The sequence below is a fragment of the Conger conger genome, chromosome 8 (assembly GCF_963514075.1).
Source record: "Conger conger chromosome 8, fConCon1.1, whole genome shotgun sequence".
Classification (NCBI taxonomy): Eukaryota; Metazoa; Chordata; class Actinopteri; order Anguilliformes; family Congridae; genus Conger; species Conger conger.
The window spans coordinates 21,932,468-21,949,126 of record NC_083767.1 but is presented as its reverse complement, the minus strand read 5'-3'; the positions used below and the strand labels follow the sequence as shown (position 1 = coordinate 21,949,126).

Sequence of the window (16,659 nt, the reverse complement as noted above, 5' to 3'; positions counted from 1 at the left end):
AAACTAAAACCCACAATGCTATGTCTCTGTCCCACTTGTGTACACAGGGTCTGTCCTCAAATTTGCTTCTTAAAGCTACTGCATGGATCCTTGTTTTCCTTTTTCTTTTTTAAAGGGCATTATATTATAAAGAGAGCAATATAAATTTAATGAATTTTGGGATACCTTTTTGGTACAGGTGGAAGGCAATCTAATGTCTGATTTTTTTAACCAAATGTACTCAAGCCTTTAAACACAATTTCCATAATGAATTTCCTGTTGCAAATCTTCATAACTGCAAATCAAATTAAGAAAGAAAAGCCAAAATATGTATGACATGTGTCATCGCTAAGAAATCAGCCATGGTACCCACAGGCGAAAATGTCAGTATGTGCAGTATTATTATTAATTCAAGAAATATTCTCAGCAATATCTGAAATCTGGCTTTCAAAGCACATTGTAACCATTGCACCTGTTTAAGTACTAGGCTAAGCACAGATAGCCAGATCATTTTCTGGTGGCTTTCCAACTTGTGGGTAAACATGGGGAAGCTGCACTCTGTTCTTTGTAAAATATTCCTTGTAGAAGACATTGTAAAACAATGTTGTCCAGCAGGTGGAGGTGGTGACAGGGCAGCCACTCAATGTGCAGCTGCACTGGACGCCATAGCAACCTGGGGCCCCGACACGATAGCAACCTGGGAATTACGCTGACTGAGCAAATCTGACAGCAGCACCTTGTGTGCAATAAGGAAGAAAACAAATGAACTTGGAAACAGCTAATTTTGAATGGAGTGGGTTTTCCGCTCTAAAACCCCCCTTTATATTGTGCTGTTTCCACAGCCACAGCTATGTTGACTCCTTGGGGACAGGCCCATACCTGGGGGTAGCCTTGATATTGTTTTGTTTTGCAGGCACAGCCCGGAACCCCCCTCCCCCCACTAACACGCACCCACCTCCACCCACTCCCCTACAGACCAGAACGGAACAATGGAGAACACGTGTTCCAGAGCCAAGACAAACCACTGCTCTTCAACATCCTTTTCACTGCTTCAGGCCAGTGGGAACGTGAGGAGGGGGTGGAATTAAAGCCAGATGTGGGGCGTGGCCTCACTCACTGGGCCCCATGGAGGTGGAGGGATTTCTCCGGTTCGGCTTGATCTGGGAGTGTCATTTGCATACCAAGACATTTCCTGTCACGTGCCTCCAACGGTCAGTCAAACACAGAGAGACACAACGGTATTTCTGGAGCAAGGAGGCGTCACTTTGGGGATTTCTGTCAGCAGACCCGCTAATGTGAACTCAATTTCCACAGACCACAGAACTGATAGGTGCCGCAATCATTTCTCTTTCTATTCCTGATTTGTGGGGAGCTAAGATTCACCGTGGAACACTATCAAAGTCACACTTGGGAGAAGGAACACAAGAAAGTCAAAAAAGATTCAACAGCCCAAATATTCATACGCAAAAGACTTACGATTCATAACTACATTAACATCTGCAATCAATTTTTACCATGATTCCTCTGATAAGGGTTACTAAAAATCTAATTTATGTTTATGAATACAGACATGGTCGCTACCCTCATGTTTACGCAGACCATATTGTCCAGCGTGGCAAAGTTGAGTGGTGCCCCCTGTAAACCTCAATATACTTCCCCTGTGTCACATTACACAGAGACTACAGCAGGCTATGGAGGGACAGGAACTCTACACTGTGTGGCCAATGTCACGGGTACCCAGGCAGAGTTTATGGGATATGTAAACACTGAACATTCCAGAACTGCCGCAAAACCATGCTGTCAGAAAAGTAATCTCCCATACAGGAAGCTTGGCTCATTTGGAATGGCTTACTGCACATCATTCTGCAACTAGAAAAGGGCCCTCTGCCTCCCCTTTGGAGGAACGTGGGAGGCTTCCTGGTACAGGGTTCCGCATTGGTTTGAAGAGGACACTTAACTCTTTGGGGGGCATGCAAGTGTAAAACAATAGCATTACATTACTATAATGTATTGTTGTCTTCATAGCATTATTATAATTGCATTCACCATAGCACTGCAGCCTAGAAATCTCAGGTTTCGGTTGGGGCGCTGTAGCCTGATGGTGTGTTGGGGCCCGCAGTGATGGGGCATAAGTGTCTTTGTCTAATCATGGAAAGGATTTCTCTGGTTATTCTGCATTTGCCGCACCTACAACATGCCAAATGCTTCCCTCTGTCATGCAGTCTGTAGCCTAGTGGCTAAGGTACATGACTGGGAGCCGTGAGGTTGGTGGTTCAAGCCATGACAACATCTGCACAGCTGTTGGACCCTTGAGCAAGGCCCTTAACACTGCATTGCTCCTGGGGGGGTGGATAGCCCCCTGCTTAGTCTAACCAACTGCAGTACGGACACGCCTGCAAACTGATTCACTTTTTAATGTTTTTGGCATGTTTTTATGTGTTCCATAGGCCTTGAGACAAATATATATTTTGTCTTGATTTGCCACTGTACAACACATGGTTTCACCATGTTTCACCATCATGCAAGAACCACTTGTATGAACAGATTTGTTCTTAAATGGCTCGTACGAACGATTTAAGAGAACTTGCTGCATTAACCGATTTCCACATTTAGATTTTTTTCTGTAGGTAGGAATAAAATATAGGAGTGGTCCTGACCTGTCAACACTCGCCCTTGGATCAAACTTTCAAACTAGCCGTCGCAGATCAATACATTTAAAACCCACTGCACATAGAGAGAGCAAAGAAGATCATGAAGCCACTTTCTCTCCAAGATTCTAAGCAGAGCTGGTCCTAACTGAATACAAAACTTAAAGAGATGCTGGCTTGCAGAGTGGGGTTGTGGTGAAAGAACTAAGCTTGTAATCTGGCAGGCTGCAGGCTTGACTTCCAGGTAGGCGACTGCTATTGTACCCCTGAGCAAGTTACTTTAACCTGAATTGCTTCTGTGAAATTGTGAACTGTATGAATAGATAATGTGCAAACATGCCTATTCTGTAAGTTCTGTAAACAAATTAGATTTAGATGACTGGCTACCATGAAAATTGATATGAATAATGTTTGACAGGAGCTGGGGCACCAGGCCCTGTGAAGCCAGCTCCACACAACGGGACGTGCGACTTCCCAAGGGAGCTCATCACAAAGACACAATTGTGAAAGGGCCAGAAGGGATCTACATCAGCTACAGTGGCCTCTGCAGGGGGGTGGGGGGTCTCGGCCCAGATACAGCATGCAAGTAATCTTAGGGGGCCCTGAAGCTACCCAGGTTTCAAGCTTTTGGAATGCCAGAAGTCTCTTCTTTATCAGGACAGTGATGTCATCCTATTTAGCTTTTTTGCCCTAGACCCAGGTGGTCTACCAAAACGACAGGTTCTAAGAGTATTTTCTGTTCATCTTTTCACCCGCACAGTGCAGAACCATCGATACGTCTGGTCTTGTTTGGTCTTGTTTCTGATAATGTCGCCTGTCCGTCGCTCAATTGTCTAGCAATATCTGAATATCACGCTTCATAGTATTCAAAGGTTGGCAGCCCAGTACCTGCTAGCCAGTCAAAACTTTAAACATCATTCGCTAGCTACCATCACATCATTATAAGTTCGGCTATTCCTGATATGAGAGGCTTTGGTATTACCACAGAACTGCATCAGAACAGGTCTGTGGGTCTTATCGTTTTTTGTGGCTATTGAATTACGTCACAACACAGGTAACACAGTTGATATTTGAAAGGGTACATGGTATTTGTAGTGTTCAATTCCGTAGTGACTACCACTTACCAACACAGATGTCACAAAACCATTAGTCTGAGTGTGGAAAACAAAGAGTAGCTATATGTATCCAGAATTTTTCTAATGTTGATTAAAAAGCACACAATTTTGTGCGCAAAAATAGTTTTATTTCTTGTCTTACCTAATAGCTATATATACCTGGCTATAACTAATGGCATTGAGCACTCAGCGGCTTAATACTGTTCAAGGAAAAGGACTTTGGTCCATTTTCATCTTTGCAGCCATCAGAGAAAGAGCAGCATTATGGGAGATTGTAGTTTCAATAAACTGGACAGGAAGATGCAGCGTAAAACATCTACATACTGTAGATGAATAATCATCTACACAAATAAAACAAATGCAAACACCGTTGCTGCAGAAAAATAATTCCTTCCGTGTCACGGTTAAGCAAGCATCACACACAGGCTATCTTTATTTTGACTCATGTAACATCAGATTTCCTATTTCCATTTTCTCTTTGCATGGATGACTGAGAAATCGTATTATAGGCTAATAGCCTAATGGCTGTTGTTTGGAAGCACTCGCCTCAAAACATCCAAAGCAATTCATCCATACAAACAATTTTAATCAATTCTGTTAATCAAATGCAGTTTCTTTTTCCTCTCACAAATACCCCACCATATACCTATGGTGCTAAGGTCCAAATAGTTCTTGTCAGTCTTATGATGAAATGAGAGATACAGGCTAAATTATGTCCTGAAATAAAAAAATCTAAGAATGCAGACAGATTAGGCCAGAATGTAGTGGAATGCAGTTGGATTTAAACAGGAATTGGCAAAAAGGGATATTAAGTGGATTCTGGGTATTTTCCAACTAATCCCCCAACCTCCCCGATATAATTTATCCACTAAGCTGTGTGTGATTTATTTTTCTATTTTGACAGCTGAAGGGGCTTCGTTCACTCTGGGCATGTGGTAGTACCGTACTGTGACAGGCAGTCCGTTTCAGTGTCACCTATTTTAAAATACCTTGTGTCTGTGGACATGAATCAGTTTAGCATTACTTAGATTGTATATGTCATGCACTGTTGTGGTGCATGCATCTGTGATATTGAAATCAGTGATTTTTATATCTAAAACAACACAAAACCCTGCTGTAAAATCCAGCTTGAAAATTGAGCTGGTCAACCAGCTAGTGCTGGTAGGTTGTCTGAGCTGGTAGCTGGTCAAGCTGCTTCAAAACATAGCTTGAGCTGGTCAACCCATTTCCCCTTGAATACTATTACTTCTGAATGGTTTTCATGGACAGGGTTTTTTAACCTAATCTGTAATGCTAATATTAATGCAGGTATTTACATGACATGGCTCTCTCCTACATCTATGTTTGTTTCGACAGAATGTAAGAGTAATATTGTAATATATAAATAAATCTGTCAGATTTATAACAACCACGTTAAAACCACTCAAACAATTACATTTACAATTATCATAATAGTGCCATGATTCAATCATTAAATCAGGTTCTGAGCTTGGATTTACAAGTACAGTTACTAGCAGTTCCTCTTTCACAGAATATTACAAAGTGCCCCCACCCTCCTTTCACCATTTTTTTTTGGTCTCCACCCACCCTTACAACTACGATAAAAAAAGAAGCCTATGTTTAAAAAAAAAGGCAGGATTTGTGTAAGAGGGCCCCAGTCTATTCATTCTCTGTCTGTCTCTGTCTCAGCCGTGATTGATGGGAAGAAAATTGGCAACAGTTGGAGACACCTGCGTGGTCTGAGATAATGCAATGATTTTTGCCCAGATTTTTTATTTTATTATTGATGTTTCTCCACCTTTGAAATATTTTTGGAATTAAATTCTATTATGGATTTGGTCCTCCAGACCATTGCCATTGTTGGTAAATGAGGGTATGCTGCTTTAAGAGTGGGAATCATGGGGGTTGTTGCATTGTTTCTGCTTTGAGTAGTCCGATTGGTCCGTGTGTGTATGTGAGACTGTTGGGAATGGGGCGTGAATGAGTGGAGTTTTTGGATGTTATGTGTGAATTTTGAAAGTAGCATGGTCACAGAGAAAAGCTGGTAGTACAAGGGAGTCAATGTAATTTTCTTCAATGCTATAAAGGAAGCAATTGCCTCAGGACTACTTGTTTTTGCAGCAGAAACCACCTAAGTTGAGGGTGCTGACAAGTAAAAGGTGTGAAAATGAATAATGGTTTGGTTCCTCTGTGTCTCCCAAATATGGTCAGAGACAGAAGCAGGAAAAAGCAACACTGTGAAAACAATCCAATTTTAGCCTGATTCATGTCATCTGTGAAGTTCAAAATGCATAGGTCCCCCCATGCTTGTTTTCTCACCGTACATGTTATAAAATAAGGAACCGCTGTTGCTAAAACAATAATATCAGAAATAAATATTTATACAAATAGAACCGTTAGTTTATTGTTTTCACTGTTAAAAAGGATTAAATGGAAATAAACACACTCTGGCCATGCGGCTTAACGGATTAAAGTTTCCTTAGTATTTTGTATTAGAATTACTTTTTTTCATTATTACAGCAATGTTACGCCTATATCTTGCACATGGCAATGTTATTAAATATGCAGTTGAAATAGCAGGCGCAAGTATCCAATCTCCTGGAATGCACACTATCATTCTTCCATTAACAACGCCTACAGTTCAAAGAAAAGACAATTTTTACAATTATCCAGGAAATTAGCATTATTATAATCCATTTAAATTTCTGTATTTTAACTTAGCATAAAGTGTTTAAGCCTATAGCAGTCAGTAGCCTACCTCCTTCAAAGTGAAGAAATACACCTTACAGCAACTCCGAAGTGTCAAGTGTATTTGAAATACACTTGGGGGAAGATTTGGTAGGCAACTGACTCCTTTAGGCTTCAAGTTAGCTTCATGCTAAGCTAACATGTTATGCTAACATGGGAACCAAACCAGTGAATGCACAAAAATGAAATCAAACATCTCATCTAAGTCTGGGTAAGTCGGGCAAAAAGGTATATTTACCGAAATGTTGGTGTATTCCTTTAAAAATGAAAAATAAAACCTGAAAAATTACCAAATTTTTAAATAAAGAATGAGTCTTAATTGTATAGAAGAAGAAGGGAAAATGGGAGAGGAATTAAGTTGGAAACGCAACACAGAAAGGCCCTGGTCAGGATTAAAATTCAGGACCTGGCTATTGTGAGGCGATGTGGTGCTGCTATTGCAGCTCATGCTACAAATCTCTCTGTAAAAAAACACTGCATACAAATCTCATGAAATTACTGGATGAGATATGCAATGAGACTAAACATGGTCAGGGAATTCTCTATGTCATGAAGGAGCCTGACCCAATAGAGTCTGGTAACAATTGAACTCCATTTAATTCAAACATATGTTTACACTGATACAAATTGATATTGCAATGCATTTACTTTCTTTAATTTTGCTGATGCTTAATATATAACTTAATAACCCCATACAATTTAGTCTGAATCCATTCATGGATTTACCTTTACAATCACTTTAAATCCCTATTTAATTTCTCCCTTTGGAGGAATTGAATACAATGTGCAATTACACAGTTGAACCACTGTACAGATTATCCTTTGTTATTAATATTAGTTCTGTGCTGACACATATGATTGAAATGAGCAAGCTCTATTCAGCAGATGCGGTGGGTTTTTCTACAAATCGCCAAGTTTCCCAGTATACCACTTATTTAACACAGGTAAGCCATGAACTATTTGTTTTTATGTAATATCCCTCAGGGATTTTCAGTGACAGGGTGGTGCAGGTTTACTTCCTGGGTAATCCCAATTTTATTTTAAACTGGTTGGAGACACAGGAAATGGTCCACAACTGTGAAAACAACCAAAATGGAGCAGCCATTGGTGTCATAGTCCTTGCACAGTTCTCTTCAATGACTACTCTCTCATATTGTATTTAATATCATCATTTACTTCTGGAAAACAACAGGTTCTGGATGTAGAAGCCCGAAATAGGTCTATACGTGTGGCTGTCTGTGAGTGCGTGAATGAGTAAGTTAATGACTGAGTGGAAAAAATACATTCATGGCGTGTCATGTATTGTGCTTACAGTAAGTAAACCACAGAATAACTTTCATTGATAGTCTCAGGGCAAGTACACTACATTAAAGATTTGCCTTAAAACACAAAACATCAACAACCAAGTCAACACATATCAGTCACCCTGTCCACAGATGTGTCATCCACTAAACCAACCTCTACAAATTCCAACAAACTAGGATTGGCATTTGGGCTATATTCCGAGTCCATGAAGATCATGGCAGGCCAGTCATATTAAGCCAGATGCCTCACAAAAGAAAGCCCCTCACTATGGCAGCAAACTACAAGCTGGAGTACCAGTCCAGGGTGTGGCAGATTGCATTATTAGTTTCACATCCGGTCATGTTTGACTCAACCCCCCTGTTAAATCACAATGCTTGTCATACAAACATTTTTGGTCTAGCTAAATATTGTCCTGTCAGTGTAAATTTAACCCCACAGCTCACATTTGCAAGAACCTATTCAACCATTATTAAACAAACTACATGACTAAATAAAGAATCTTAATTATGAGAGCCAATGAAATACATAGGCTACATCACCGTAGTGTATAAAATTTAAGTTGGAAACATCAAGCATTGAGCTTATTTCTTGTAGAGTTCAGTTAAAAAGGTTCAGTGCAGGAAGCATAAGCATCTGATTGCATCACCATAATGGTGTTCATGACACCATAATAATGACACCACAACTGTCTAAAAAGAAAAAGGCGCCCAGTAAAATTGTCAAAAAAGCTGCTGACCGCTTCATCCATCAATTTCTTAAAGATATTTTTTAGGCCTTTTTTAAGCTTTATTGGACAGTATAGTATAGAGAGACAGGAAGAATGGGAGCGAGAGAGAGGGGAAGACATGCGACAAGTGTCAGACGGTCGGATTCGAACCGCCGACGTCGCGGCTCGCAATGAGCATGCGGTCAGTGCTCTACAGGCTGCGCCACCGAGACAACCCCCATCCATCAATTTCTACAGGAATTAATAATTCATTACTCCCTATATATATATATCCGTATAATATTAAGCATCATTGTTACAATGGATATTAATCACAATGACAATGAACAAAGTGTTGTCATGCTGTTCACTAATAAAAGCCCCATGATTCTCTTTTTCTATTCTATTTTAGAGATAGAGAAATAGATTTTTGATTGACTAAAGGGACTCCCAACACTAGTTTACTTAACTGGCCAGCAGAAGATGAAAAACTATATGAAAATGACACCGCTACGATATCAGTGACACCAAAACCTACAAAATCATCAGTAGGATAGGACCAATTCAGTTAAGTAGTAAAGTGCAGTGATGGAAACATTACTGACACCATCTCCGGAGATCAGATGGTATCAGTCAGACAAATCAAAATGGTGACTAGCATTAGCTTTCTAGATAGCTAGCTATCTATGTTAGCATGAGTTTGTCATCAAACCCTGGTCACCCTGCTGTTGCTCAGCTACCTGTAAGTCAGTTAGTCATTCCACCAGAGCAAAAATGTGTTCCTCCCTGTATAGTTAGCCTATACATTTTATATGTTACCTCATTGCCACAATGCACTTGATGTTCAGTAAAAAATGGGGATGGAATAACTCACACATGTAGATAAAAGACACTTTGTGAGCAGTCGATTGTGTGCGGCTTGCTTTTTTCAAGTTTGACAACATTGTATAAGAGAGCACTTAACAGTGGACACTGTAGTTAGCCCTTTAAACAACAAAGCTTCATTACAAATTGATGACTTTGCCAATGCACCCCCAAATGTGATCCTATGAAATTACATTCATTCAGGCTCTGCTAATTTAGTCCCACAGTATATCAGTTCAAAGGACAGAATATGACAGAGCCACACATATTTTTAAGAAATACTAATTTGCATTTGTATAGCTTAATAAAGAATACTCAAATGACTACCCTGCAGGCCCACTTTAGGAGAACAAACCAGATTATAAATGAAAAACATGAATATTAAACAGTTTGGATACAAGAGCACTTCTCTTTAGTAGCAGTTAGTGGAAAGGCAGCTGATTGTTAATATATTCACAGATGGGCTGAAAACATCCAGTTCATTTATGCTGGCACACACATTTTCGCTTTGGCTAAAGACCAAATGACTAAATTGTAAATTGTAAACATGAAGATGAAGCAAGGAGATATTGTAAAGAAAAGAAAAAGGTTGCACAGACCCTTGAAACATAAAACTGCCTAACCTTAACCCTTAACTAGTTAGCTAGAGCACATTGTCATGTCATCACACCAAGAAATGTAGAGCAAAAGGCAATGAAATTGAGCATTATAAAAACACATTCAGAAATCACAAGGTCCTTATAATTTTGAAGATACACTCAGCCAAGCAAAACTAGCGCTGTTGATGCCCTTTTAACAAGATACATGGTACACCCAATTTATCCCATCACCCGGGCCTACTATTAAACCTCAGTTTGCAATTGCCAGCAATTATCTTGATATACCCCCCGCCCCAACCAGCAAAGCTCCACAGTATTTACTGGCCGAAAGGAAGGATAGTGGCTTGTTATTCTAAATCAGTCATGTTGCATCAAATCTGGGTCACATGAACGGCTACTGTGCGGCTCCCACATTAAGAAGAATCAGACTCAATCATCACACATTTTCACAGACTGCAAACAAGGAGGGCAGTGAATCCAAGGAACAGGGCTGTCTGCTCCAGCCCATAATGGCCCTGGGAAGCACTAGTCATCATCTGCGTTTTTCTTAACAAACAATCATAGGACCACAATGTACTGTACATTGCGGATCATGAACACAGACAATTCACAGAAATAGCCTATTCCAAAACTGTTATGGCCGTTTCCTGACGAGTACTTCCCAGGGGCATTATGGGCTGGAGCAGACAGATTCACAACCTGGGACACTGGGTGATTTAAATAGTAAATGGTAAATGTCTGCATTTATATAGCGCCTTTATCCAAAACACTGTTGGGGCAATTGGGGGTCAGGTGTCTTGCTCAGGGACACTTTCCACACACCCAGGGCAGGATCGAATCGGCAACCCTCCAACTGCCAGACGACTGCTCTTATCTCCTGTCGCCCCAAATCTAAATCTATAGACAATCAGTGAAGTTAATTGATCAATTAACCATCAGGTAGAAAAGAAAAACAACAATTTGTTTCTAGAGGGCCGAATTTCAGTATCCCTGCCCTGTCATGGAAACAGCCCTTCATGACAATTGGACATTAAAAAATCTGAGTATAGTCCACTGCTGCTAGTCTGAATGTGCAATAGCTAACACAAAAAGGACATGCAATGGTCAGCAAGACAATTTTGAATGTTATGAAACATATTTAACCTTTTCCTTTAAGAACTGTCCTTTTAACAATTATATTTTTAAGAAATGTGTTTAGATTGAGAAGTGGAACTTGAAAAAATGATGAAGTTGTAAATATGGCTTAATTAGACCATAATTTACTGCCATAACATATGTGGATCCAATCACCCCTTACAAAAAATCTAAAATTTGCCTCACAATTTCAGATGTGAATTTAACATGCTCATGTATGAATTCAAATATTCACATGAAAAAAGAAAATGTCACATGTGAACTAGACATTTTCACATGCACAATTTTCACACGTGAAAACAAAATGGCAACTTGAAATAGCACAGGATACCTTTTCCTGCTCTCATATTATAAATGTAATTACTTCACATGTGCACTCTTCACATCGTCAGGTTTTCACATGTGGTTTTTCAACATGATTTTTTCATAAGGGACAGACTGTATATGCCATCACTCCACTTACCAAAGCGCACACATGCACAGAGAACAACCTCCACTTTCACATACAAACACAGACACAAACAGGTCTTGCAAATCATGACCATAATTGTCCCAGAAAATCATGGACACACAGCATAAAAATCACAGTAGCTGGCACAATGAAATGCCTGTGGTCCCCATAGAGAGTTTGCACCAGTAAGGTAAGCCAAGATGAAGGAAATTATCTGGGGTAAACATATGATGCATCACGAGGGGGCTGTTTTTACCAGTCTTTCCCTGAGGCTGAAGTAATGACGAAATGCCACACAGCAATTTTTTGACAAGTACGTTCAATTCACACGAGGCTGCAAGCAGAGATGTGTGATCCCATCATCAGGAGCTAAAGGGGTGGCAACACCTCCCCCCGCAATATGATTGGCCACCCTTGGTGCCCCCGGCCCAATGCTCTTGGTCCACAATGTTGTCAATCTGACAATGCCCAACACCTTTGGTTCAAAGCACTGGAGGGGGGCTATAGCATGCAGGGTTGCAAAAAGCACAATACATTACATTATTGATTGTATTAGCAGTACCATAGACTTTTGCATAGCACACCTAATTATTGTGTTGTCCTCTCCATGCCTTACAACAGTAAGGCACTTTGCAACACTGTATTTATTTCTGATAGACTTGTATGATTTCCCAGGGGCCACCCCTAACTGGTTTGACCCGCATTGAAAAAATCTTAGAACTGCCACAGCCAATCACCCTCTGATGCACCTGCCATCCACTCAAGCAGCTCTGGGTTATACGTACCCAGCAACAACCCGCCCTAGATCACCTTACTGACTGACCTCTCATCAAAAAAACAACTGGCAGCAAGTGATCCATTGTCACAAAGGGGCAAAATCTTCCTAAATAGATAGTCAACCTATAGAGGTGTGGGCCACCTGTAAAAACACATACCAATCTAATTAATAATAGTTAAACTTGAAGCTGTTACTTAACAAACAAACCCAAACTATACTCAGTCAGAGTATAACTAAGTACAGTGGCTGAATTCCTCAGTACATGACACAGCCCAGATATGACTGGCCTCAATGGGTTAACAAAGGTGTAATGTGTCTCTCTCTACCCATACAGATAACCTACAGAATGTGCTGGTTTTACACACACGCTAATCACCTACCTTTCCTAAAATGGGGTGGGGTCATTTACTTGAAATGACGAAGATTTGAAATCTGAGGTTTGGGAAGCTTATTGGCTATAATATTTTATGTATAGAGTCTTGACAGTTAAGCTGGGTGCCCTGCTTGATATGCATCTGTGCAAGTGAATATACAAGTAATGTTTTAGTAGGCCTAATATGGTAGGAGATGGCAAACTAAGTCGCCCAAGTTGTTTCAGTCCTCGTTCACAGCCCTCATAACAAATAGGTTAAACAGCTAGGTAATCCATGCTATAAATGATTCATGGTACTAATTACCATAAAACCCTGAGATGTCGCTTTAGTCGCCTCTTTCCACAACATGTAAAATACATTTTAATCTCGACGTAATTCATAATTTTTTGCTTAAAGACGACAAAGATCATCAAATATCCCTTCAAATTAACACGTTAACAGTAGTAATGTCGTTATCTTAAACTCAAATCGAGCAGTCCGCCCCATCCGACACCGCGTTACCAATAGCAAATGAACCACGTTAGTTCATGTAACAGGGGGCCTATTCGTTTCCAGCCCCTTCAAAACGGTATCAATTATTACGTAGACAAAATGCTGTCTGGAGCTAGTAAATTGATTGTGCCACGAACAGCAATATTTTTTTCTGTGAAGCAGGACAATGGCGAGGATTCGTGACTGTCTTATTGTTGTTGGTTTAACTGTAATGGTTTGTAGGAAGACAGCTCAAAATGTTATATTAGGTAGCGTTAGGTTGCTAGCTAAATAAAATGTGCACGTTTAAATACAAACTTAGTCTGTTTAACGTTATAGTAACGTTACGCTCTTCAATCTAGATATGTATTATCACTGGCCGAGTAACGGTAGCAATTCAGTCACCATGTGCTAGGGAAGGAACCTTAGCTCTGGCTTACAGACCAGCAAATTATGGAGATGGTCCATGACAAAAAAATAAAAATACCAATGCGTACATCATTCAGCAGAACAAAGAAAAACAACCCACTCGTTCCTCAGACATATCCTGTCTTGGAAGACTTTATCCAAGGGCAAGACGACATGTCCTAGAAATACATCAGGTCCGATCAAGGCTCGATGCATCACTGTAAAGGCCAGGTCGCTACTCCCGGGAGGATAGGCGCCCCGTCCCCCAGCTTCAAGTACTCCGGGTAACAGCTCGAAGGCGCATTCTTCCGACCACTCCGGAGCAGTAGTCTTTTCAAACACAGCCGTGGTAAATTTCTCTTTCCCCACTTGAATAACGGTGTAAACGTCGCTGGTTCCATGCTTACCCTTTGCCCGCAGTCCCCTGCCCCGCAGGACGGTTACCTGGACGTGCGTAGGCACCCATCTCTGATCATCTTCAATATTTATCAAAGACATCTCTAGTTATCAAGTCAGAAATTTCAGGGGGCGCGGGAATTTCACAATAATAGCAAGTGTGGTACCCGCCGCGTCCCCTGATGGAGCAGCTGGGCTGTCAAAAACCTTCCAGTTTACAGTTGCGCACTATACGATCCACCTCCCGAAGTTTTCAGCTGTGTCCTCTCGCCCCCGCCCTACTGCGTCTGAAAGCTTGTTGTTCTTGCTTGGCACTGCTGCTACCCTCCGCTTGGACACCCCTTCTCTGCAGAGGCACTCCAAAAATCCACTGAATGGCTACACAGCCCAAAGCATTCGCCGACGTCACTCTCTAAGGAAGTACGTTAACCACAGCCCTGACTTTCGCCAGCACAAACTTCGCCACTACACTAACCGGTTGATAGCTGATTACAATAATACTGTACGTGTTTCATTTCCCCTTTTGCCCGTCTTCGTGGAAAACGTAGTTAACGGACAGATGTTATCACGTTATTTAGCATCAGTCCCCTGCGGTCTCTTCTCCTTCCAAGGCGCCCGGTGAAGTAGCCTACTGCTATGCAAAGCTGCCCGATGTGCAGATGCTAATGTGCGGTTCGTTTAATCAAATTACCAATACTTTTTAATGTTAATAGGTAACACTTTAAAATGCGGTTACATGAACTGGCATGAAGTAATGTCGGGTAGTTGTTAACTGACCAGTGAAAATCTAAGCAGTTCAAATTTCTTCATGTATTTTTAAGCTACATCAGTAATTAATCTTAACAACTAGCTAATAGTTGCTAATAGCCTACATTAGCTAGTTAATCGCCAATTCATATTGGAATGAGAAAAAAATAATGTATGGTTAACAATAAGTTTAATCTATGGTTTCCAAATGTATAATATTCATTTAGGTAACAAATACATTAGCCTACTGAGTGATTAGCAAACAGGCGTACATTACTAATGAAAAGTTCATTGAATTAACTTAAAAAATGTGTAAAATTACAAAAAATAAATATATTGCTTTTTGCTTTTTTAGCTTTTTCAACCACAGCAACACCCCACGCTGTATTTCTTAAGGAACAGCTCGCTAAGATTACAGTTGATCTTGAAAAGCTATGCAAGCTAGAGAACCACGAGTGTAATGTTAAAACAAACTTCTTCAGGTTGGCTTGAAAATGTGGTTTTATTGGTTCTTTTCAGATTCTTTACAGTTTAAAGGCATTTTTCTTTGTTTTAGAAGACACTCAAAAGATAACTCAAAATAATTATTTACTACACTTAAACTAAAGAACAAAGACATAATTTAAATGAAACCAAACTTTGAGAAAAAGTGTTGAAACAAATGATTACAAATAAGAACTTCACAAAACTTAGAAAAATCAACACACAAAGAAAAAAAAAGGTGACTTAAGAAATCCCAAAACGGGCATAAATGTAAAGAAGAAGTCAATGTTGCTCAGGTTTACTGTCCCAAGAGGCTTCTGTGTCCCTTGGGGGGTGGACTATATGATAAATTCCTTCCAATGATCCACACCCCACTTCTCTCTAGCCAGGTTTTTGTTTCGGTGCATGTCCACAATGATGCCGTCCTGGAGGAGGTTTTGAATCCTCCTCCGGAGAGTGATCAGGTCTACAGTTGTTTTTTGGTAGACCTTGATGTTCCTCGCCTCCCACAGGACCTGCTTCACAATGTTGATGATCCTCCACTGACGCTGGAGCTTGATGGTCTTGCATCCCCCCGGCGGACCGTAGAGGATGCCCTCAGCCATCAGGGAGGACCTTGGCAGGAACCTGCTTAGGGAGACAGAGGAACAAACAAGGCCCCAGACCCGCCTGGCCACGGAGCACTCCCAGAAAAGATGATGAATGTATTCTGAGTCAGTGCATCCGTGGGGGCAGCGTTCAGTCAGGGCTAAGTGCCGGCGGTACATAAAAGTTCTTGTGGGGAGACACCTATAGGCTGTCATCCAGGCAATGTCTTTTTGTTTGTTAGTTAGAAACTTATGTGTTACATTTGCCCAGATGACTTGCGGGTCCAGGTCTGGCCCCCCCCTCGGGAGCGTTACAATTTGGCCAGATCTTAAATGAGCCATGATCATTTTGTAGCTCCACGAGGTTAGGCCAGCCCTGGGCAGACCTGTCCTGTAGGCAAAGTCCTTCAGGGCTCGGTAGACATATAGGGGGTCCCAGCTATAGGGTATGGTGAGGTCCAGCACACCCAAGCCCATTGCTCTGAGGAAGGGGGTGGCATAGTACCTGGCAAAGGTACCAGAGGCCTTACCCACCTTCCCTACGTTCTGGACAAGGGTGGCCAGACCCTGCACCATAATGATGGTGACAATGTCTTGGACCCCCCGCCCCCCATTCCGCTCCTCCTTGAGGAGGGTGACACGTTTCAATTTTTCCATAGTGCTCCCCGAGACAAAGCGGAAAGCCATCCGGGTGATTAACTTCCCGGTGGCTTTGTCTGGGGGAAACACCCTCCCCACATAGAGCAGAATGGGTAGGACAATTGCCTTCAGGACAAGGATCTTACCCGCCATGGTAAAGGGCTGTACACTCCAGCTCCTGATTTTATTTTGGACGTGGCGGAGGGCTCCCTCCCAGCTGGTTCTCC

At 41.3% G+C, this 16,659-nt stretch overlaps 1 protein-coding gene across 2 annotated transcripts in view; it reads right to left on the bottom strand.

The window, feature by feature from the left end:
* Window positions 1-14,212, bottom strand: part of rab11fip5b (RAB11 family interacting protein 5b (class I)) — a 36,189-nt gene extending 21,977 nt beyond the window's left edge. For both annotated transcript variants that reach the window (XM_061252281.1, XM_061252282.1), the window contains exon 1: window positions 13,702-14,212. In XM_061252281.1, the coding sequence (XP_061108265.1) occupies window positions 13,702-14,078 (377 nt within the window). In that variant the 5' untranslated portion in view covers window positions 14,079-14,212. The remainder of the gene's footprint in view (window positions 1-13,701) is intronic.
* Between the last annotated feature and the right edge of the window lie 2,447 nt (window positions 14,213-16,659).